We start from the raw sequence: 26098 nt of genomic DNA, 5'->3' as shown, positions 1-26098 counted from the left end.
ATGGACAGACTATATTTTATGACTATAAAGCTATAAGGTATGCCAGATTTATGCTGTGGCAATACTAAATTAATCTAAAGCTATTGTGTGTTATAACATGTTATGACAAGATGTACCTGATTAGGTCAAGTTATGCTAGTCTTTATGATTATGCTAGAAGAGTTAAGGTTATATGATGGATTACAGGTTCACTGAGTTATAGCAAATTACTGCTATAACTGGTTAGAATAGGTTCTATAATTAGGGTGCTTTATGATGTTATGATAAATTATAACACTTTTCATAACATTAACCTGATTGTATTGTTAATTTCTGGCAAATCAGTAAGTTATGACAGGCTAGGTTATGCTAAGATACAACAGATAATGTCAGATTATGCCAAACCTGTCATGGGTTATGGCAGATTGTGCTTGGTTAAGCAAGCTATGATAGGTTACAATAGGTTATGACTGGTTTGACTAGATAAGGCTGACCTTGTTATGTCAAGGTAGGCTAAGTTTATTTGCAAATTAGGATAGGTTATGTTAGGCTACTCTAAGGTATGTCTGGTTATGCTAGGTTATGTCAGATTACGCTAAGGTAATGATAGGTTGTTGTTGTTGATCTCTCGGCTGCTCCCTACGTGTGAGGGGTCGCCACAGCGGACCAACTGGTCATCACAACAACAACAACAAACAAGGTTTTATGCCAGATGCCCTTCCTGACGCAACCCTCCCATTTTTATCTGGGCTTGGGACCGGCAGCAGCTGGGGTTTGGGCACTGGCTGGGAATCGTACCCGGGCCTTCCACATGGCAGGCGAGAAACCTACCACTGAGTCACCAGTGCCCTTTATGTTATGATATGTTATGATGATGATGAGGTTATGCTAGGTTAATCATAGGTTATGTCAGGTAATGCTAAACTATCTCATGTTATGACAGGTTATGCCAAAGACTATTCCACACTAGTCCATGTTTTTGAAGCTTCTACTATTTCTGCCAGCATATAAATAACAATGCTAATTTATTGCCAGCAGTTATAGGTCATGCTAGGTTATGACAGGTTATGACAGGTTATAACAGTTTATGACAGGTTATGCCACAGGAGATGCTGTAGGCCAAGCAAGTCTTGCCAGGTTATGGTTAGTAATTCTCGGCCATGCATGAAAGGTCATGCTAGGTTATGCCAGGTTATGTCTACTGGTTTAAGGTGTATGCATCTTACCAGGCGAGTTTGAAGCCTTTCATTAGTGCAGTAAGCTATGTCCTACAGCCGTGGCATTGTCTCTCCACTCGGCTCGCTCGTCCTCGCTCCGGAGCGAGGGAGCCTGGGATAAAGGCACCTCCACTAGCGCATCACTCGTTTCTGATGACCTCTGCGAGTTTGTGTTTGGTCCATGGAGAGCATGCACACATACACACACAAACTCACACGCTTGCCAAAACGCAGCAGCCTCCAGCTCACACTCTGTCCTACTGCAGATAAAAGCCTGAGCCGCTCTCGCCGGGCTCTGGTGGTGACTGAGCATGCTCGGTCTCACAGAAGCCCCTCCCCCTTCTGTTCTGCACAGACTGCTGCTGAGCCAATCACACGAATCAGAGTCTTACGATTCTCTCTCTCTCTCTGTCTCTCTCTCTCTCCCTCTCTTTGTGTGTCTCCAGTGCAGCAGTGACTCTGAGCTCATTTGTGATCATTGAGAAAATTGCCACAGCTATAGGAGCAGTGTGTGTGTGTGTGTGTGTCACATGACAGGCTCAATCAGGCCAACAGCTGGCCCTTTAATCCATTAAAGCAGGATAAACAGCACACTCTGGGAAACTCATCTATTCTCTCGTGCATGTGTGTGTATGTATGCAGGGTGTATGTGTGTTCTCTAATGTTCTTGCTCAAATCCCCACCAACATACAGCGCATGTACTGAGTCACTGTCACCGCTGCACGTGACACGCACTCCTCCACACAATGCAACACACGGCAACACACTCCTGAATGGCGAGAACCTCACAGACAGCATCAGTGCTAAAGCAGAAGCTCAGAGAGTGTGGGTGTGTCTTGCTCTGGGATGGATGGGCGTAAAAAGCTCATTTTAAATAATCTTAAATAAAAATAAATGAATGAATGAATAAATAAATAAATAAATAAATACAATTTTTCTGCCAAAAAAAATCTAAAAAGGTTCTGAATAAATAAATAAATAAATAAATAAATAAATAAATAAATAAATAAATAAATAAATAAATAAATAAGACTCTGGCTCCACCCTGACATATTAATGTCTGCTCGGATAATTATACAACAGTAACAGCTCAGTTTTTTTTTTTACAGTGCGCTGACCAGTATTATGGGAAAGCCATCTCAGAGAAGGACATGTGCAATGATCCTTCAAACACACAAACCTTGGCGAACACTAATGAGGCTAACATTTTGTCCACGTTAACAATATCTTGTGCACGGAAAATCAGCATCTATCACGTAATAAATAATCGGCACTGTCACACTGTAATGATTAGCGTATGGTAATGAGCTCATTTGCATACTGCAGCCTTGTAGAACATAGTGACATCACAATGTCAGAAATCTCAGAATGACAAAAACGATATGGCACACACACACACACACACACAAACGTTGCAGTAACAGTCCACTGTGGTGCTGAATGGACAGCTCCTTTACTGATTTTCTCTCTCTCTGTCTAGCAGCTACAAGTCATGGTTTCCTCACCAGCCTCTCATTTTTTTTCTCTCTCCTATGACCTTTAAATGTTGCTGACACTAGAGACTACTTCCATCAATGTAACATAAACACATTTCTGCTTACAAGAAGCTGGAAGATAATGTAAATGAGCTGGTGCCAGATAAACTATAAAGTATAACACTGTAAAGCTCTGAAATGAATAGCAGCCAGCATCAATCAACAACCCCTGACCAACCGGAATGGAGAATTTATGGTGGATTTATGTGGAACCCTCCAACAGAAGAAGAAGAAGAAAAATGAAGAAGAAGAAAAAGAAGAAGAAGAAGAAGAAGAAGAAGAAGAAGAAGAAGAAGAAGAACAAAAATGAAGAAGAAGAAGCAGGAAGCTTTTTTCCTTCGCATATCCCAGCTTGTTAAAAAATTGGACGCAGGTTGAGCTATGATACAGCTTCCTGGAGCAGACAGGGTTAAGGGCTTGACCCCCTGACCTTCTGATCAGTAACCTTGAGCTTTAACTATTGAGCCTCCACTGCCCTGAGGAACTGCCTGAAGAACCCTTGAGGGACCTTTTTTTTCCAAGTGAACAACCAGTGAACTAATTATCAGTGAGTAATTATAGAACACAACAGACACCATAAGATGAAAATTGGTCAGGGTTTGTGGCCTAGTTACACACGCACACACACACACACACACACACACACACACACACTTCGCAGAGAGGTGTCATGAACAGGAATTAAGTGTTCAGTGTTAGAGGTCACTTACTGAGACTTCATGTTGGAGGAGAGAGAAAAAACACGTGTGTGTGATGCAGAGTGGCTTGGAATGTGTGTGTGTGTGTATGTAAGAGACAGAGAGAGAGAGAGAGAGAGAGATGGTGCAGGATCTGATAGAGCTCTTAGATAACGTCAGTCTGCAGCTTTTCAATGAATCATCGGCCATGTAACAGGACACTGCTGCAGCTTTTACTCACACACATACACACACACACACACACACACACAGACACACACTTCACGCATTCTCTCTGTATTTCTCCTGTAACCATCTTCTTTCTCTTTCACTGCATATGATCTCTCTCTCTCTCTCTGTGTTTGTATATGTCTCTTGCCCACACCCCCCAACACACACACACTCTCTCTCTCTCTGTTCTGCAGGTCACACAAATGAGTGTGCGTTTGATCAGTGTGCGTGGAAAACAAAATAAATAAAAAATTAACCTTGTGCAAAAACATCAATGTAAACCATGTAAGAAAAGTGTTAAAACAACACGGAATCATTCACACGTGACTTTTCTGTGAGGTCTGTGTGGAACCTGGAGATTAGAGTATTCACGCTTTCAGTTTAGTGTGTGTGTGTGTGTGTGTGTGGGAAACTCATTAATCATTTCATAGTCATGTAGAAGTTCAGGTGAACTATAAGAGTGCAGTGTGAGCAGTTTTCCCACGGCACGTGCTAAAGCCTGAACTAATGCTGACTTGTAGAAAGATCTTCTTACATCTGCAGTTTTATACACACACACACACAAATATTTTGAATCTGGAATCCTGTTTGTCTGCCATGTTTGATAAAAAACACTCACGTTAATTAAAACGTGGGATCGTTAAAGTGGTGAACACAGGGACAAGGAAGGAATCAATCATGTTTTAGATTGGATTTGAGTCATGACACACGGTGGTCAAACCAGGAACTGCATTTATTCTCTGGAACTCTCCAAACTTTATGACAAATATTTTGCTTTATATCTAAAGACAACCAGCAGAAACATTCAAGATATTTATACTAACTTTATAGTGTATACTCAACACACTGATGTCTTATCATACACAACCAAACGTTCCTCCAGTATTCTCCTGCGTTCCTGAGGATTACTGAGCAATGGAGATTCTGTTAACACAGTGTTCGGAGATTGTGAATAATTTCCATTTCAATTTTTTAAGTCAAGATTTGAAGCTAAACTATTGAAACGTCCCTGAAATGCCGTGGAAAGTCGCCGAGCTCTCACATGACTTATTCATCAGGGATCTCAGCTTCTTCAGGCTTCGTGTGAGTGTCAGATTCTCCCGCTGCATCTCCAGTACACACCAAGTTCACCACAGGGTCGCCATTGTGCTCTAATTTGCATGAAGTTCCTCAGCTATAGTACAAACTGTATAGTTCTAACGATAACAAAAAAAATTTGAACAGCCTACGCACTAGCACACTTTCTTTTGTGCTGGTCACACGGTGTTACGTTGACCATTTTGCCATGTCAGGGCACACTAGAGTGTTTTACTTTGTTTCACAATTTGACTGACACTGGACACTCCTTCCATACACCCGTTTCTCCTTACAGCAAATTTCACTACATGAATGTTTACACACTAGACGCTGTGAATGAGCGGTTGCTAGAGAAAAGTATTTCAATACCTTCTGACCAACCAGTATCCAGAATGGAACATCTGGAATCAGTGATACGTCATGTGTTCGTGCACAAGATGGAAAATTCAGAGATTTCTGAAGAACTCAGGAGATAAAAAGACAGGTTGAGACGAGTGTGAGATGAGTGTGAGACGAGTGCGAGACGAGTGTACTCACATCTCCCTGCGGATTTGTAGTCTCCTCCTGAGTGTAAAGACTCGTGGGTGACAGCGCAGCCTGACAGGAGAGACGCACAAGAGACCACCCAGAGCCCGGCTCTGTACCATGATGTCCAACTCAATGCACAATACACCCGGAGCTCCTCATCACCCAACATTCGTCTCTCCTTTCCCTCCCTCTCTTTCTCTCTCTCACATGCTCTCTCACTGACCCAGTTCCTCTCGCTTTAGCGAGCTCATCTCTCCACCTGCGCTCAGGATACGGTCAGCGCTAATGAGCTGCACACGCAGAGAGCTGCAGAAACAGGGAGTGAAGAACGTGTAATGGATGAGCGAGTGAGCATGGACAGATTACCGGAGAGCAAAGGACTAAATAGCGAGAGTGAGACAGGGGACTGAACAAGAGCGAGATAACTAACCTACAATCTCAGACAGACAGGTAAACAGTGAGACAAAGAAGCAGACAGACAGAGAGAGAGAGAGAGAGAGAGAGAGAGAGAGAGAGACGTAAAGAAACGGGAAGAAAGTCAGATATGTAGACAAACACAGGTAGATGGAGGGTAACACACTGTAACACACTGAACCAGTATAACACACTGTAACACAATGCACCCCTGTAAGAAACTACACCCTACTGCACCCCTGTAACACACTGCACCAGAATAACACACTGTAACACACTGCACCCCTGTACCCCTGTAATGCACTGCACCAGAATAACACTCTGTAACACACTAACAAACTGCATCCCTGTAATGCACTGCACCAGAATAACACGCTGTAACACACTGTAACAAACTGCACCCCTGTAATGCACTGCACCAGAATAACACGCTGTAACACACTGTAACAAACTGCACCCCTGTAATGCACTGCACCAGAATAACATGCTGTAACACACTGTAACAAACTGCACCCCTGTAATGCACTGCACCAGAATAGCACGCTGTAACACACTGTAACAAACTGCACCCCTGTAATGCACTGCACCAGAATAACACGCTGTAACACACTGTAACAAACTGCACCCCTGTAATGCACTGCACCAGAATAACATGCTGTAACACACTGTAACAAACTGCACCCCTGTAATGCACTGCACCAGAATAACATGCTGTAACACACTGTAACAAACTGCACCCCTGTAATGCACTGCACCAGAATAACATGCTGTAACACACTGTAACAAACTGCACCCCTGTAATGCACTGCACCAGAATAACATGCTGCAACACACTGTAACAAACTGCACCCCTGTAATGCACTGCACCAGAATAACACGCTGCAACACACTGTAACAAACTGCACCCCTGTAATGCACTGCACCAGAATAACATGCTGTAACACACTGTAACAAACTGCACCCCTGTAATGCACTGCACCAGAATAACACGCTGCAACACACTGTAACAAACTGCACCCCTGTAATGCACTGCACCAGAATAACACGCTGCAACACACTGTAACAAACTGCACCCCTGTAATGCACTGCACCAGAATAACACGCTGCAACACACTGTAACAAACTGCACCCCTGTAATGCACTGCACCAGAATAACACGCTGCAACACACTGTAACAAACTGCACCCCTGTAATGCACTGCACCAAAATAACATGCTGTAACACACTGTAACAAACTGCACCCCTGTAATGCACTGCACCAGAATAACATGCTGTAACACACTGTAACAAACTGCACCCCTGTAATGCACTGCACCAGAATAACATGCTGCAACACACTGTAACAAACTGCACCCCTGTAATGCACTGTACCAGATAACACACTGTAACACACTGTACCAGATAACACACTGTAACACACTGTACCAGATAACACACTGTAACACACTGTACCGGATAGCACACTGTAACACACTGCACCAGATAACACACTGTAACACACTGTACCAGATAACACACTGTAACACACTGTACCGGATAGCACACTGTAACACACTGCACCGGATAACACACTGTAACACACTGTACCAGATAACACACTGTAACAGACTGTACCAAATAACACAATGTAACACACTGTACCAGATAACACACTGTACCAAATAACACACTGTAACACACTGTACCAAATAACACACTGTAACACACTGTACCAGATAACACACTGTAACACACTGCACCAGATAACACACTGTAACACACTGTACCAGATAACACACTGTAACACACTGCACCAGATAACACACTGTAACACACTGTACCAGATAACACACTGTAACACACTGTACCAAATAACACACTGTAACACACTGTAACACACTGTACCAGATAACACACTGTAACACACTGCACCAGATAACACACTGTAACACACTGTACCAAATAACACACTGTAACACACTGTACCAGATAACACACTGTAACACACTGTACCAAATAACACACTGTAACACACTGTACCAGATAACACACTGTAACACACTGTACCAAATAACACACTGTAACACACTGTACCAAATAACACACTGTAACACACTGTACCAGATAACACACTGTAACACACTGTACCAAATAACACACTGTAACACACTGTACCAGATAGCACACTGTAACACACTGTACCAAATAACACACTGTAACACACTGTACCAGATAACACACTGTAACACACTGCACCAGATAACACAATGTAACACAATGTACCAAATAACACACTGTAACACACTGTACCAGATAACACACTGTAACACACTGTACCAAATAACACACTGTAACACACTGTACCAGATAACACACTGTAACACACTGTACCAAATAACACACTGTAACACACTGTACCAGATAACACACTGTAACACACTGTACCAAATAACACACTGTAACACACTGTACCAGATAACACACTGTAACACACTGTACCAAATAACACACTGTAACACACTGTACCAAATAACACACTGTAACACACTGTACCAGATAACACACTGTAACACACTGTACCAAATAACACACTGTAACACACTGTACCAGATAACACACTGTAACACACTGTACCAAATAACACACTGTAACACACTGCACCAAATAACACACTGTAACACACTGCACCAGATAACACACTGTAACACACTGTACCAAATAACACACTGTAACACACTGCACCAGATAACACACTGTAACACACTGTACCAAATAACACACTGTAACACACTGTACCAGATAACACACTGTAACACACTGTACCAGATAACACACTGTAACACACTGTACCAAATAACACACTGTAACACACTGTAACACACTGCACCAGATAACACACTGTAACACACTGTACCAAATAACACAGTGTAACACACTGTACCAGATAACACACTGTAACACACTGAACCAGATAACACACTGTAACACACTGAACCAGATAACACACTGTAACACACTGAACCAGATAACACACTGTAACACAATATGACCCTGTACCTCTGTAACAATCTACTGATCTAACAGGTTGTAACACATTGTAACACACTGCACCCCTGTAACACACTGTAACATGCTGCACCCGCACAGTGGAAAACACACCAGTAATAAAGCCTGCAGCTGAGGGCGTAGGGGAGTGTGTTGATAAGTGTGTAGATAAGTGGCGAATAGTGTGTAGATGAGTGTGTATATAAGTGTGTAGATGAGTGTGTATATAAGTGTGTAGATGAGTGTGTATATGAGAGTGTAGATGAGTGTGTATATGAGAGTGTAGATGAGAGTGTATATGAGAGTGTAGATTAGTGTGTATATGAGAGTGTAGATGAGTGTGTATATGAGAGTGTAGATGAGTGTGTATATGAGAGTGTAGATGAGTGTGTATATGAGAGTGTAGATTAGTGTGTATATGAGAGTGTAGATTAGTGTGTATATGAGAGTGTAGATTAGTGTGTATATGAGAGTGTAGATTAGTGTGTATATGAGAGTGTAGATGAGTGTGTATATGAGAGTGTAGATGAGTGTGTATATGAGAGTGTAGATTAGTGTGTATATGAGAGTGTAGATTAGTGTGTATGAGAGTGTAGATGAGTGTGTATATGAGAGTGTAGATGAGTGTGTATATGAGAGTGTAGATTAGTGTGTATATGAGAGTGTAGATTAGTGTGTATATGAGAGTGTAGATGAGTGTGTATATGAGAGTGTAGATGAGTGTGTATATGAGAGTGTAGATTAGTGTGTATATGAGAGTGTAGATTAGTGTGTATATGAGAGTGTAGATGAGTGTGTATATGAGAGTGTAGATTAGTGTGTATATGAGAGTGTAGATTAGTGTGTATATGAGAGTGTAGATGAGTGTGTATATGAGAGTGTAGATGAGTGTGTATATGAGAGTGTAGATTAGTGTGTATATGAGAGTGTAGATTAGTGTGTATATGAGAGTGTAGATTAGTGTGTATATGAGAGTGTAGATTAGTGTGTATATGAGAGTGTAGATTAGTGTGTATATGAGAGTGTAGATTAGTGTGTATAAGAGAGTGTAGATTAGTGTGTATATGAGAGTGTAGATGAGTGTGTATATGAGAGTGTAGATTAGTGTGTATATGAGAGTGTAGATGAGTGTGTATATGAGAGTGTAGATGAGTGTGTATATGAGAGTGTAGATTAGTGTGTATATGAGAGTGTAGATTAGTGTGTATATGAGAGTGTAGATTAGTGTGTATAAGAGAGTGTAGATTAGTGTGTATAAGAGAGTGTAGATTAGTGTGTATATGAGAGTGTAGATTAGTGTGTATATGAGAGTGTAGATTAGTGTGTATATGAGAGTGTAGATTAGTGTGTATATGAGAGTGTAGATTAGTGTGTATATGAGAGTGTAGATTAGTGTGTATGAGAGTGTAGATTAGTGTGTATGAGAGTGTAGATTAGTGTGTATGAGAGTGTAGATTAGTGTGTATGAGAGTGTAGATTAGTGTGTATGAGAGTGTAGATGAGTGTGTATATGAGAGTGTAGATTAGTGTGTATATGAGAGTGTAGATTAGTGTGTATGAGAGTGTAGATTAGTGTGTATGAGAGTGTAGATTAGTGTGTATGAGAGTGTAGATTAGTGTGTATATGAGAGTGTAGATTAGTGTGTATGAGAGTGTAGATTAGTGTGTATATGAGAGTGTAGATTAGTGTGTATATGAGAGTGTAGATTAGTGTGTATAAGAGAGTGTAGATTAGTGTGTATGAGAGTGTAGATTAGTGTGTATATGAGAGTGTAGATTAGTGTGTATAAGAGAGTGTAGATTAGTGTGTATGAGAGTGTAGATTAGTGTGTATGAGAGTGTAGATGAGTGTGTATATGAGAGTGTAGATGAGTGTGTATATGAGAGTGTAGATTAGTGTGTATATGAGAGTGTAGATTAGTGTGTATAAGAGAGTGTAGATTAGTGTGTATGAGAGTGTAGATTAGTGTGTATGAGAGTGTAGATTAGTGTGTATATGAGAGTGTAGATTAGTGTGTATAAGAGAGTGTAGATTAGTGTGTATAAGAGAGTGTAGATTAGTGTGTATGAGAGTGTAGATTAGTGTGTATAAGAGAGTGTAGATTAGTGTGTATAAGAGAGTGTAGATTAGTGTGTATGAGAGTGTAGATTAGTGTGTATGAGAGTGTAGATTAGTGTGTATAAGAGAGTGTAGATTAGTGTGTATAAGAGAGTGTAGATTAGTGTGTATAAGAGAGTGTAGATTAGTGTGTATGAGAGTGTAGATTAGTGTGTATGAGAGTGTAGATTAGTGTGTATGAGAGTGTAGATTAGTGTGTATAAGAGAGTGTAGATTAGTGTGTATATGAGAGTGTAGATGAGTGTGTATATGAGAGTGTAGATTAGTGTGTATATGAGAGTGTAGATTAGTGTGTATAAGAGAGTGTAGATTAGTGTGTATGAGAGTGTAGATTAGTGTGTATGAGAGTGTAGATTAGTGTGTATGAGAGTGTAGATTAGTGTGTATAAGAGAGTGTAGATTAGTGTGTATAAGAGAGTGTAGATTAGTGTGTATATGAGAGTGTAGATTAGTGTGTATAAGAGAGTGTAGATTAGTGTGTATAAGAGAGTGTAGATTAGTGTGTATGAGAGTGTAGATTAGTGTGTATAAGAGAGTGTAGATTAGTGTGTATGAGAGTGTAGATTAGTGTGTATAAGAGAGTGTAGATTAGTGTGTATGAGAGTGTAGATGAGTGTGTATATGAGAGTGTAGATTAGTGTGTATATGAGAGTGTAGATTAGTGTGTATATGAGAGTGTAGATTAGTGTGTATGAGAGTGTAGATTAGTGTGTATGAGAGTGTAGATTAGTGTGTATGAGAGTGTAGATGAGTGTGTATATGAGAGTGTAGATTAGTGTGTATAAGAGAGTGTAGATTAGTGTGTATGAGAGTGTAGATTAGTGTGTATAAGAGAGTGTAGATTAGTGTGTATGAGAGTGTAGATTAGTGTGTATGAGAGTGTAGATTAGTGTGTATATGAGAGTGTAGATTAGTGTGTATAAGAGAGTGTAGATTAGTGTGTATGAGAGTGTAGATTAGTGTGTATATGAGAGTGTAGATTAGTGTGTATATGAGAGTGTAGATGAGTGTGTATGAGAGTGTAGATTAGTGTGTATATGAGAGTGTAGATGAGTGTGTATATGAGAGTGTAGATGAGTGTGTATATGAGAGTGTAGATTAGTGTGTATATGAGAGTGTAGATTAGTGTGTATATGAGAGTGTAGATTAGTGTGTATAAGAGAGTGTAGATTAGTGTGTATGAGAGTGTAGATTAGTGTGTATGAGAGTGTAGATTAGTGTGTATAAGAGAGTGTAGATTAGTGTGTATAAGAGAGTGTAGATTAGTGTGTATGAGAGTGTAGATTAGTGTGTATGAGAGTGTAGATTAGTGTGTATGAGAGTGTAGATTAGTGTGTATAAGAGAGTGTAGATTAGTGTGTATAAGAGAGTGTAGATTAGTGTGTATGAGAGTGTAGATTAGTGTGTATAAGAGAGTGTAGATTAGTGTGTATAAGAGAGTGTAGATTAGTGTGTATGAGAGTGTAGATTAGTGTGTATGAGAGTGTAGATTAGTGTGTATGAGAGTGTAGATTAGTGTGTATGAGAGTGTAGATTAGTGTGTATAAGAGAGTGTAGATTAGTGTGTATATGAGAGTGTAGATTAGTGTGTATAAGAGAGTGTAGATTAGTGTGTATGAGAGTGTAGATTAGTGTGTATAAGAGAGTGTAGATTAGTGTGTATGAGAGTGTAGATTAGTGTGTATATGAGAGTGTAGATGAGTGTGTATATGAGAGTGTAGATGAGTGTGTATATGAGAGTGTAGATGAGTGTGTATATGAGAGTGTAGATTAGTGTGTATATGAGAGTGTAGATTAGTGTGTATAAGAGAGTGTAGATTAGTGTGTATGAGAGTGTAGATTAGTGTGTATGAGAGTGTAGATTAGTGTGTATATGAGAGTGTAGATTAGTGTGTATAAGAGAGTGTAGATTAGTGTGTATAAGAGAGTGTAGATTAGTGTGTATGAGAGTGTAGATTAGTGTGTATAAGAGAGTGTAGATTAGTGTGTATAAGAGAGTGTAGATTAGTGTGTATGAGAGTGTAGATTAGTGTGTATGAGAGTGTAGATTAGTGTGTATGAGAGTGTAGATTAGTGTGTATAAGAGAGTGTAGATTAGTGTGTATGAGAGTGTAGATTAGTGTGTATGAGAGTGTAGATTAGTGTGTATAAGAGAGTGTAGATTAGTGTGTATGAGAGTGTAGATTAGTGTGTATAAGAGAGTGTAGATTAGTGTGTATAAGAGAGTGTAGATTAGTGTGTATGAGAGTGTAGATTAGTGTGTATAAGAGAGTGTAGATTAGTGTGTATAAGAGAGTGTAGATTAGTGTGTATAAGAGAGTGTAGATTAGTGTGTATATGAGAGTGTAGATTAGTGTGTATAAGAGAGTGTAGATTAGTGTGTATGAGAGTGTAGATTAGTGTGTATAAGAGAGTGTAGATTAGTGTGTATAAGAGAGTGTAGATTAGTGTGTATAAGAGAGTGTAGATTAGTCTGTATATGAGAGTGTAGATTAGTGTGTATAAGAGAGTGTAGATTAGTGTGAATGAGAGTGTAGATTAGTGTGTATAAGAGAGTGTAGATTAGTGTGTATGAGAGTGTAGATTAGTGTGTATATGAGAGTGTAGATTAGTGTGAATGAGAGTGTAGATTAGTGTGTATGAGAGTGTAGATTAGTGTGTATAAGAGAGTGTAGATTAGTGTGTATGAGAGTGTAGATTAGTGTGTATGAGAGTGTAGATTAGTGTGTATAAGAGAGTGTAGATTAGTGTGTATAAGAGAGTGTAGATTAGTGTGTATGAGAGTGTAGATTAGTGTGTATGAGAGTGTAGATTAGTGTGTATGAGAGTGTAGATTAGTGTGTATAAGAGAGTGTAGATTAGTGTGTATAAGAGAGTGTAGATTAGTGTGTATGAGAGTGTAGATTAGTGTGTATAAGAGAGTGTAGATTAGTGTGTATATGAGAGTGTAGATTAGTGTGTATGAGAGTGTAGATTAGTGTGTATAAGAGAGTGTAGATTAGTGTGTATAAGAGAGTGTAGATTAGTGTGTATAAGAGAGTGTAGATTAGTGTGTATGAGAGTGTAGATTAGTGTGTATAAGAGAGTGTAGATTAGTGTGTATGAGAGTGTAGATTAGTGTGTATAAGAGAGTGTAGATTAGTGTGTATGAGAGTGTAGATTAGTGTGTATAAGAGAGTGTAGATTAGTGTGTATGAGAGTGTAGATTAGTGTGTATAAGAGAGTGTAGATTAGTGTGTATAAGAGAGTGTAGATTAGTGTGTATATGAGAGTGTAGATTAGTGTGAATGAGAGTGTAGATTAGTGTGTATATGAGAGTGTAGATTAGTGTGAATGAGAGTGTAGATTAGTGTGTATATGAGAGTGTAGATTAGTGTGAATGAGAGTGTAGATTAGTGTGTATATGAGAGTGTAGATTAGTGTGAATGAGAGTGTAGATTAGTGTGTATATGAGAGTGTAGATTAGTGTGAATGAGAGTGTAGATTAGTGTGTATATGAGAGTGTAGATTAGTGTGAATGAGAGTGTAGATTAGTGTGTATAAGAGAGTGTAGATTAGTGTGTATAAGAGAGTGTAGATTAGTGTGTATGAGAGTGTAGATTAGTCTGTATATGAGAGTGTAGATTAGTGTGTATAAGAGAGTGTAGATTAGTGTGTATAAGAGAGTGTAGATTAGTGTGTATAAGAGAGTGTAGATTAGTCTGTATATGAGAGTGTAGATTAGTGTGTATAAGAGAGTGTAGATTAGTGTGAATGAGAGTGTAGATTAGTGTGTATATGAGAGTGTAGATTAGTGTGAATGAGAGTGTAGATTAGTGTGTATATGAGAGTGTAGATTAGTGTGTGTATGAAAGTGTAAGTAGTGTGTATCGGAGTGTGTAAAGGAAAGTGTATGGGAATGTGTATGGGAGTGTATAGATTAGTGTGTAAATGATTGTGTAGATTAGTGTATTGATTGGTGTGTATGGGAGTGTATAGATTGGTGTGTATGGGAGTGTATAGATTGGTGGGTATGGGAGTGTATAGATTAGTGTGTATGGGAGTGTATAGATTGGTGGGTATGGGAGTGTATAGATTAGTGTGTAAATGATTGTGTAGATTAGTGTGTAGATTAGTGTGTAGGATAGTGTGTAAATGATTGTGTAGATTAGTGTGTAAATGATTGTGTAGATTAGTGTGTAAATGATTGTGTAGATTAGTGTGTAGATTAGTGTGTAGGATAGTGTGTAAATGATTGTGTAGATTAGTGTGTAAATGATTGTGTAGATTAGTGTGTAAATGATTGTGTAGATTAGTGTGTAGAATAGTGTGTAAATGATTGTGTAGATTAGTGTGTAAATGATTGTGTAGATTAGTGTGTAGAATAGTGTGTAAATGATTGTGTAGAGGAGTATGTAGATTAGTGTGTAAATGATGTAGGGGAGTGTGTAAATGATTGTGTAGAGGAGTGTGTAGAGGAGTGTGTAAATGATTGTGTAGATTAGTGTATTGATTGGTGTGTATGGGAGTGTATAGATTGGTGTGTATGGGAGTGTATAGATTGGTGGGTATGGGAGTGTATAGATTAGTGTGTAAATGATTGTGTAGATTAGTGTGTAGGATAGTGTGTAAATGATTGTGTAGATTAGTGTGTAAATGATTGTGTAGATTAGTGTGTAAATGATTGTGTAGATTAGTGTGTAGAATAGTGTGTAAATGATTGTGTAGATTAGTGTGTAAATGATTGTGTAGATTAGTGTGTAGAATAGTGTGTAAATGATTGTGTAGAGGAGTATGTAGATTAGTGTGTAAATGATGTAGGGGAGTGTGTAAATGATTGTGTAGAGGAGTGTGTAGAGGAGTGTGTAAATGATTGTGTAGAGGAGTGTGTAGATTAGTGTGTAGAGGAGTGTGTAGATTAGTGTGTAAATGATGTAGGGGAGTGTGTAAATGTTTGTGTAGAGGAGTATGTAGATTAGTGTGTAGAGGAGTGTGTAGAGGAGTGTGTAGAGGAGTATGTAGATTAGTGTGTAGAGGAGTGTGTAGAGGAGTGTGTAAATGATTGTGTAGAGGAGTGTGTAGAGGAGTGTGTAGATTAGAGTGTAAATGATGTAGGGGAGTGTGTAAATGATTGTGTAGAGGAGTATGTAGATTAGTGTGTAGAGGAGTGTGTAAATGATTGTGTAGATTAGTGTGTAGATTAGTGTGTAAATGATTGTGTAGATTAGTGTGTAGATTAGTGTGTAAATGATTGTGTAGATTAGTGTGTAGAGGAGTGTGTAAATGATTGTGTAGATTAGTGTGTAGATTAGTGTGTAAATGATTGTGTAGATTAGTGTGTAAATGATGTAGGGGAGTGTGTAATTGATTGTGTAGAGGAGTGTGTAGATTAGTGTGTAGAGGAGTGTGTAGAAGAGTGTGTAGATTAGTGTGTAGATTAGTGTGTAGATTAGTGTGTAAATGATGTAGGGGAGTGTGTAAATGATTGTGTAGAGGAGTGTGTAGATTAGTGTGTAGAGGAGTGTGTAGAAGAGTGTGTAGATTAGTGTGTAGATTAGTGTGTAAATGATCGTGTTTATTAGTGTGTAAATGATTGTGTAGATTAGTGTGTAGATTAGTGTGTAGATTAGTGTGTAAATGATCGTGTTTATTAGTGTGTAAATGATTGTGTAGATTAGTGTGTAGAGGAGTGTGTAAATGATTGTGTAGATTAGTGTGTAGATTAGTGTGTAAATGATTGTGTAGATTAGTGTGTAAATGATGTAGGGGAGTGTGTAATTGATTGTGTAGAGGAGTGTGTAGATTAGTGTGTAGAGGAGTGTGTAGATTAGTGTGTAGATTAGTGTGTAGATTAGTGTGTAGATTAGTGTGTAAATGATTGTGTAGATTAGTGTGTAAATGATGTAGGGGAGTGTGTAAATGATTGTGTAGAGGAGTGTGTAGATTAGTGTGTAGAGGAGTGTGTAGATTAGTGTGTAGATTAGTGTGTAGATTAGTGTGTAAATGATCGTGTAGATTAGTGTGTAGATTAGTGTGTAGATTAGTGTGTAAATGATCGTGTTTATTAGTGTGTAAATGATTGTGTAGATTAGTGTGTAGATTAGTGTGTAAATGATTGTGTAGATTAGTGTGTAAATGATTGTGTAGATTAGTGTGTAGATTAGTGTGTAAATGATTGTGTAGATTAGTGTGTAAATGATTGTGTAGATTAGTGTGTAAATGATGTAGGGGAGTGTGTAAATGATTGTGTAGAGGAGTGTGTAGATTAGTGTGTAGAGGAGTGTGTAGATTAGTGTGTAGATTAGTGTGTAGATTAGTGTGTAGATTAGTGTGTAGATTAGTGTGTAAATGATCGTGTTTATTAGTGTGTAAATGATGTAGGGGAGTGTGTAAATGATTGTGTAGATTAGTGTGTAGATTAGTGTGTAGATTAGTGTGTAAATGATTGTGTAGATTAGTGTGTAGATTAGTGTGTAAATGATTGTGTAGATTAGTGTGTAGATTAGTGTGTAAATGATTGTGTAGATTAGTGTGTAGATTAGTGTGTAGATTAGTGTGTAAATGATTGTGTAGATTAGTGTGTAGATTAGTGTGTAAATGATTGTGTAGATTAGTGTGTAGATTAGTGTGTAAATGATTGTGTAGATTAGTGTGTAGATTAGTGTGTAGATTAGTGTGTAAATGATTGTGTAGATTAGTGTGTAGATTAGTGTGTAAATGATTGTGTAGATTAGTGTGTAGATTAGTGTGTAAATGATTGTGTAGATTAGTGTGTAGATTAGTGTGTAAATGATTGTGTAGATTAGTGTGTAAATGATTGTGTAGATTAGTGTGTAGATTAGTGTGTAGATTAGTGTGTAAATGATTGTGTAGATTAGTGTGTAGATTAGTGTGTAAATTATTGTGTAGATTAGTGTGTAAATGATTGTGTAGATTAGTGTGTAGATTAGTGTGTAAATGATTGTGTAGATTAGTGTGTAAATGATTGTGTAGATTAGTGTGTAAATGATTGTGTAGATTAGTGTGTAAATGATTGTGTAGATTAGTGTGTAAATGATTGTGTAGATTTGTGTGTAGATTAGTGTGTAAATGATTGTGTAGATTACTGTGTAAATGATTGTGTAGATTAGTGTGTAGATTAGTGTGTAAATGATTGTGTAGATTAGTGTGTAAATGATTGTGTAGATTAGTGTGTAGAGGAGAGTAGAAAATTTAAATCAAAGTCTAATCTCTAGTGTTGTTTGCAGGAGACTTTGATGTGTTAGTGCCATCTAATGGTCATTTCAAACAACTACAGCACTTTTGACGGGAACACGACCCCAAACACACCCACACCCACACATTGTTCACTCTATTCAGTGTGTTCTGTTTTCCACACATGATGTTTATACACAACATCAGTAATATTACACACTGTGCATGATCAGGGGTAAAATGTGTGATGCCTTACACTGCTGTGTAAATAAACAGGACGCTCAGTCGAGAGAAAAAAAATAAAGTGTAGTAAAATGTGCTGGATGTCTAAGATTTATTTGACACAACAGATGGTTGCTGGCCTAGTCTTCTGACTGGATAAGCAGCGTTGTGTCGATGTTTAGTAGCACAGCACTGGTCCACTTCACTGGTTTTAGCACTCGCATTTCTGCACTCGCTGCATAAAAGCCCCATTCATGCAAGAGTTCATTACACTGAAATGCTCTCAGCTGTGGCTACTGTGGGAACCGGAGTCATTGTCAGCACTCTCCCTTAGAAGAGACGAAGAAGAAGAAGAAGAAGAAGAAGTAGAAGTAGAAGAAGAAGAAGAAAATCAGAGCTATTTTCTGTTCCTAAATTGGGGTTTTTTGCTTTTCCCTTTCATGCTTGCTAGGACTTTCTTCTGAGCAATGTTATTGTTAGCTTTGCAGAGACACACACAGACACACACAGACACACACACGGCTGACTGTTTTTAATGAGTGTCAGTGGCATATTGCAGGAGATGCCGAAGCTGTCTGAGTTCTTTATTGTAGTGTCATGAATCTCCTCCCAAACATACTTTATAACATCAAACCACCAAAAGCAAAGAGAAATCACATCTTATTACACACACCCACATACACACACACACACAGACAAGACAGTAAGTACCTGTCTTCCCGGGCGTTAGGGCTCAGGTAGCGTGTGGTGTCGTCCTCATGGCTGCTGTGTATACTGCTCTGCTGGCTGCTGTAACACACACACGTACATGCACACACACATTCGATCAGCACTGAATCTTCTTTCACGTCTGACGTGTGCTCATGTTCCCTCACTACTTCCCTCTGACACTCAGTGACCATTGTATCTGTGACGCTCAGAGCCACGTTTAAACGTCTGCCTTTATTTGTGGTTTACTGATACGCAGTGAAGGAAAAGTGGTCGTCTTTAAACATGGGAGTGTATTGCTCCGCCACGTGAGGATGGATAATGTGCAGCACAGCAGCAGTGACAACGTGTTGATGACAATGAGAGATTTTCTAGTGTTGAATTTAACAGTTAACAAACAGCCAAATAAAATGAATTACTTACTAATTAATATATTGTACTTATTAATTCATAAATAAATAACAAACAGATATGGTAAACAATTAATTATTATTATTATTATTATATTATAAATATTATAAAATATAAAATGCTACTATCAACCCTTATACCACTACAATATCTCAGTGATTTCAGGTAGAAATGCAGAAATTCAGGGGGAGTCCAGAATGCTGATAAACAATAAATATGTAAATCAGCTTAACTGGAAAAATAAATAAAATTCCCCACAGTCCCCTGGTATGACACCACAGAAAACAAACGTCCACCACCAGGAAGCAGAATTTCCCTAAATCACACGAAGATTCTATTAAAGGGAAGTTAATGGCAACACTAAAGCACTGGTTCATCCACCGAGAGACGGGAAACAGTAAAGGCTGATTTATAGCCACCGGCACCACCGCTGCAATCTCCACCCAATGATTCAATTCATTTATCCCCGCAAGCCAACTGGAGCTGAAACGTGGCGCGTCCAAACCTCAGCGTAAATCATCCGTGCCTGATATCACGGCTATAGAAAGGGGTTCCACGAGGTCACGGCAGCAGGGAACACTTCCGAGGCTTCGTGTTTTATATTTAACGCCGAAGCTCAGCAGAAAATGGCGTAATGATGAATATTTGATGATGTTCCAGATCCAGAATTCGCTCTGGGCTATGAATGTCACCACGGAGCAAAAAGCCGGGGGGTTATACAAGTTCTACATGGTGACGGCACTGCGGCTGGGGTGAGACCACGGGATGTGTATCTAAGCTGAGATTATGGTTGTGGAGTACATATTGAATTATATCGCTGGTGTGTGTCAATTATCAATCATATCATACACCAATATATACACAAACGGCAAATAGATCTTTTAACAGATCTTAGCTTTCAAAAATCGGTTCTACAGTTTTGGAATCATTTCTTCCTTAAGAAGAACAAACCAAAGAACCAAAGATAAAAAAGAATGTACAGTTTTTACCCTTTCATATTAAGAAAGGGACCATTTCTGGGCTTAGGACTTACAATTTGTTATTAGTTGTTTTTAGTTGAGCCTGAAACCTAAAACTGTGATCCTGAAACTGGTGGTCCAAAGGTTTCATGGGTTTAATTATCCAACAAACGCTTAAAGAACCTGAGAAGTACTGAGACAATTTATCTAAAGAAAATAATAGGTAATTTGGAGTTACCCAGTTAACACATACACTGTTACAAGGGTTCTTTAACAGTTTGCTAGATAATTAAGAGTTCTTAGCTTCCAAATAAAGGTTCTACTTAGAACCCTTGGTTGCAGGATTTAACATGGAAACATGAAGCGTTCCTCTAAATGAACACAACAAAGAAGGCTTTAGGGTGTTATGTGGAATAGCTATGTTTTTTTTTTCTGGAGTTGTGGCAAACTTGCCTTAAGAGTTCAGTAGGTTAGTTGAAGTAAATATTTTCAAACCCAAGTGCAGTTCAGGCAACTGAAACTGGTGATCCTAAGTAAACCATAAAGGTTCTGTGTAAAACCCTATTGTTTCCTTATCCCATAGGGTTCTGATAAGAAGGCCAAGAACTGGTTCAGGAAACTGATACTGCATTCCATGCATATGGTGTATTTTGGTTGCAAATGGTGTACTCTGGTTGTCCTGCTAGGGAAAACCCTTAAACATACTATGTAGAACCCAGTAGGAACAGTTTGAAGTTCAACCATCTATCAAAACCTTAAAAAATGCTTGAAGTTCCCCTGATAGTTTAACCAATGCCTGACTTAAACTGTAGTTTTGGACATTTGGACTCGGCCTTAAAGTTGTCCACACTATGTGATACTCTGTATCAAGTGTCCACATATATAGACAGGATGACAACAGAGTGGACTCAACATGGGTGGTGGGGAATGAGGTGCGGATGTCCTGGTCATACAGACCTGCTTTCACTGCTTTGCTCCTTCTTGTCACCTCCTCTGAGCCATTTCTTCAGAAGAGAACGTCTTCGGCACGGTGAGGCGCTCGGCGTAGATGTGCCCGAGCCGATCGCATCCTCATCACTTGACGGTGTAATCTCAATGGAAGGAAGCTGCAGGTACTCTTTAGAGCCCTCTGCTGGCTCGCTCTGCACATGCTTCATACGGCGCATCTTAAACCGCTTGCGCCGCAGGGACGGGCTCGAGGAGGTAGGAATTTCTCCACTGCCGGATCCATCCTGATCCATGTCGCAAGGAGCCTGCACCTGCAGTGCCGGGAGTTGCAGAGTTTCACTCATGCTTGTGCTTTTTTCTTTCTCAATTGTGCATTACTCCAGAGTCAAAGGTGGTGTGCATTACTCCAGAGTCAAAGGCCATTTTTCAAGGGTTTGTAGTTTTAATATGTATTAATGTAAGCCCTGGGAATGGCCAAGCCAACTTTAGAAGGATCTGGAGGTCTGTTTAGGGTACAGCACTCCAGCAGGAACTCTTGGAACATCGATCTTGATGATCTGTGAGCTAGAAGAACTGGTCAGAACATCCTCGCTATCACTGTGAAAGCAGAAAACAAATTCTTTCATGAGAGCACGTTGATGTGCCTCGGAAGACAAGTTGCAGAATGCATTTTGATATTGTGAAGCGTAGCATCTTAACGGAGCGCCATTTCGACCTTGAATTCGAAGATTCTTGACTCTCTTCGAGAAGCGGCTTGTTCCGACTTGCTTGCCTTGTGCAGCCTTTTATGGAATTCCACAGACACCCTAAAGATTAGAGGGAGGTCAAAGGGTGGTGCGAGATATGCCATGTGCTTATGCTCATACACATTTTAGACAAGCTGTCACAGACAACAGACAGGTACATACAAGAAACCAAAAGCATTGCTACAGCTCATTATCCATTGCTTTGGAGTCTAGGAAAGGTCCATTCATGTGTATTTAGTCATATCTGTATACATATGGTCATCTCTGTTGCCATTTGCAAGCCCAGAGTGGTGGAAATGTGTTAACATGTTTAGGCTAGGTGTAATTCAGTGGAAGGCAACTCAAAGGTTTTTAACTGGATTTAATAATCCTGCTTCATTCCCTCACATTATAGACACCAAATTAAGGTCAAATTAATATCCCGTGATGATGAAAACATTCTAAGTTACAAGGCTGCATTTAATATTCAATAATAAAAAAATAATCATGTGTCAAGCAAACAAATTGAAATGAAAATGTTGGCTGTACAACAGAAAGACCGCAGGCGCATATGGCCTGAGCAACATGCCTCAGCTAATATCATACACTCCACTGGTTTCCTCCTGCAGGAGTTCTGGACCAGCCATAAATGGACCACGAGATCCATACCGATCCACAGCACAGGAGACGGATATGCGCTGTAAAACCTTTACCTTTTTGTTCTGCTACCACTGTTCTAAATGTCAGCTGTGTCCTGTTGTATTCCAGCACAACTCCATCCCATTCTGACCTTTCTAAACCAAGCATTTACTGTTAAAAAAAACACACACTATGTAACAAGAAGGCAATTTTCTGGCTGGCTTTGGCTATGTGGCACTTTGTGAGAACTTTGGTCGTCACAAAGGTGTGTATAAAGCAAACAAAAAATAAGAAAGACCTTGTATGCAAATCTGTGTAAGATGACAAGGATGAAAGAGGTCACACCACTATGTTTATCACACACGCATACACAAACATACACACTCTTGACTGTAAAGTCACCTTAACCACAGTTCACTAATGAACAGCAAACTACAAATATACACGATGGCTACAACCTGCCCATACAGTCAACTGAAAAGTATTTATACAAACAAAGCCAAAATTGATGATGTGTTCGGGTTGATTTTTGAAAGTAATGTTTATTATGCTTCATTGTGCCCCATATCGGTGTACCGGTGTGGAAAGTATTGTTTTATATGTCTTACCAGAATTGTGCACACTTATAATCATCCCTCTTTTTTGTGTTGAAAGCTCTTTTTCATTACGTGATGAATAACAAAAGGGATTTTACATATGTACTGTGTCACATGTATACCTTAGGGAAACTGGAAATAACCCAGGGAAACAACTTTTAACGACTGGTGGCTTATTATAAGCCTTTTTTTCCGCCAAGCCAGCTAGGCAAAGCAAACTCACAACCTTTAACAATCAAGGTCAAAAGCAGAATCTGAGATAAAGATTTGGTAATGTCACGAGTAACAAGCTTGAAGTGATGCTTTACAATGATATGTTTAAATGTATAAGTGGGCAGGAAGTCATGGGGGATAAACCTTGTAGTGGAGGATTGTGGGAAATGGAGTTTTGGTGTTTGCAGTTGGGGTTGACTTGACTAGTTTAAAAAAGGATTTATTTATTAATTATTATGTACTTAAATTTTGTTAAACATTACATTAAAGAGTTATAAAGTTATTATATATTTGTGTTCAAGTAACCGTAGCCACTGTTGTTTTAATATGTTAACAATAGCAGGTTAGTTTTGGACAATCTTTGTTGCTCTGCTTTGTTTGTTTTGCCAATAAAGTAACTGTTTGCAATATAACTACAATATACAGTGCCTCAGAAGTTACTATAAACCTGAATAAGAGCAAATAAAGTTTGTAATAGTGTGTAATAAAAGCTACAAAATACAAAACAACTGAAACAGAGCATGCAACACAACAGAACAGCAATATCCTGCAATTTCATTCTAGTTTAATTACAAAAGTCATACACAATATATTTTGGGAACACTTCATTTAAACTTCTGCAAAGCACAAAGCCGCGTGAATTCATGTGAAGTTTACGTTAAAAATCTTATTTATTTTGTTCATAAAACTCACCAGAAGTTGCTGTAAATAAAGTTCAATCTGACAGCAGCTCCATCACGTTATTAAGCCAAACCGACACCGCTATTTATTTATCACCGGCCAGTTCACTTTCTGTTCCTCTTCCCTTCTCTCAGGCGAGTCCACTGCGCACTGCTTGTAGGGGGAGTCGCGAAGAACGTCTAGCAAACAGGTCGTGTTTTAAATACTTTTTAGACGTATATTCAACATCAACGCGCTTTTTAGACAAATATAAATTTACCGTTGATAGAACTGTAATATAATTTTTCGCAGGTTATTCGCATATATTATGAACCCAGCGTGCCCACCCCCCGATGTAATCCTTTTACGAAGCGCCGCTGAGCTCCACGTTGAATATAACAATTCAACCTTTAAATCCTATAAATATTCCGAGCTGAAATCTTTCAGAAACTTCCTACAGGACGACAAAGGAAGCAAAAGCATATGCAGGATCATTAGTTAATTATGAATTACATTATGAATAGTCTGTTTTGCCATTAAATATATTAATATATTATTTATTGACTATATAGAAAAGGGTTAACAGAAGTTGTGTACATCTATCTATCTATCTATCTATCTATCTATCTATCTATCTATCTATCTATCTATCTATCTATCGATCGATCGATCGAGTTTGATCGATCAATCAAAGAGTTCATCGTGATTCCTTTAAATGTCTATATCTGGAAAGAAAAAATATCTATCTATCTATCTATCTATCTATCTATCTATCTATCTATCTATCTATCTATCTATCTATCTATCTATCCATGCTTTCTTTTTTAAAATTAATTTTGTCTTTCCAGATATAGACATTAGGAATTATGATGAACTCTTTGATTGATCGATCAAACTCTATTGATCGTTCGATCGATCGTTCGATAGATAGATAGATAGATAGATAGATAGATAGATAGATAGATAGATAGATAACCCTTTTTAAAAAAAAAAAACAAGACATAATTCCTAATAATGAATGTGTTATTATTATTATTATTATTAGTATTAGTATTATTTGTGCTAAATATTAAATATTGCTTAACATTGGTGCTGCTTGACTCTTATGTCCCATGTTTACAAGCAATTAATTAAATAATGATCACACTCCATTACCAGTTTATGGATCATTAATTATTACAGTATATCATGACCAAACGATTTTAATTCTAAATAACTGCACCTACTTTACTGGAAACACATCAGTAACAGAGAATTTATACAGTCCTGGGTGGGGCTGTACACCAGAACTATTTGCTAGTCTATGCTTTTTAAATTTCCTGACATTTCCAATTTATTTCTGCTGCACCAGCGCTTCTATCTTCTTTCACACACACATATATTACAGTCCACTTCCCCTGCAAGGCATCAGCTTTGCTCTGTTTTCAACTCTTTTTTACTTTGACTGCTTATATAACAGCCTTACATAAACCCATACACACTCTCATTGGATCTGCATGTGGGTGGAACTCAGAGTGCAATACTTAGCATTGTAAAAAGAAAAAAAATAGGGGGGCAGTAAAAGTTCAGGTGATTTAAAAAATTCATGTGGATTTATGTAATAGCATCTGGGATGACAGCGACAACAAATTTAGTTTTTAATTGCACCCAAGGTAGCAAATAAAGAGATAATAATGGGCTTAAAACAGAGCCTTGTGGAACACCAAAACCATGTTTACTGTTAAGGAATAAAGGAATCAATTGTTCATTAAGGGTTCTATTGAAATTTAGAGGTTCTTAGGCTCCAAAAAGGCTTGGTGTTAAAATCCTTTCTGACATATTAGAAAAATAAAGTTCTATAAAGTTCCGTGTATGGTTCTTTAATGGTACTTTGAGGGTTTGAATAAAAAAAAGGTTCTAGCTTTCCAACATAGGGTAACATAGGATAAAGGTTTTATTAGGGTTCTACTCAAAACCTTTAAGAGTTCCCCAGGTGAACAACCAAGATACCTTTAAGGATTCCTTGCTGTAGAGTTCTTGACAAAATGAACAATCAATGAACCC

The 26098-nt window shown here is 38.6% G+C and overlaps 1 protein-coding gene across 17 annotated transcripts in view; it reads right to left on the bottom strand.

Moving 5' to 3' along the window:
- The window catches only part of gramd1ba (GRAM domain containing 1Ba), a 75817-nt gene that overhangs the window by 27121 nt on the left and 22598 nt on the right, over positions 1 to 26098 (bottom strand). For 5 of the 17 annotated variants that reach the window (XM_058411681.1, XM_058411678.1, XM_058411682.1 and 2 more), the window contains exons 2-4: positions 21938 to 22028; positions 21232 to 21819; positions 18908 to 18985 (exon numbers count right to left, since the gene is read on the bottom strand). In XM_058411681.1, coding sequence (XP_058267664.1) covers positions 18908 to 18985; positions 21232 to 21566 — 413 coding nt within the window. In that variant the 5' untranslated portion in view covers positions 21567 to 21819; positions 21938 to 22028. Of the gene's footprint in view, positions 1 to 1205; positions 1425 to 5253; positions 5472 to 18907; positions 18986 to 21231; positions 22029 to 24088; positions 24161 to 26098 lie in introns of those variants that run through there. The other 12 variants (XM_058411683.1, XM_058411687.1, XM_058411680.1 and 9 more) reach the window with 11 other exon arrangements.

This window comes from Hemibagrus wyckioides, linkage group LG16 (assembly GCF_019097595.1).
Source record: "Hemibagrus wyckioides isolate EC202008001 linkage group LG16, SWU_Hwy_1.0, whole genome shotgun sequence".
NCBI lineage: Eukaryota > Metazoa > Chordata > Actinopteri > Siluriformes > Bagridae > Hemibagrus > Hemibagrus wyckioides.
The sequence above is the reverse complement of the archived record's forward strand: the minus strand, read 5'-3'. Positions and strand labels throughout refer to the sequence as shown.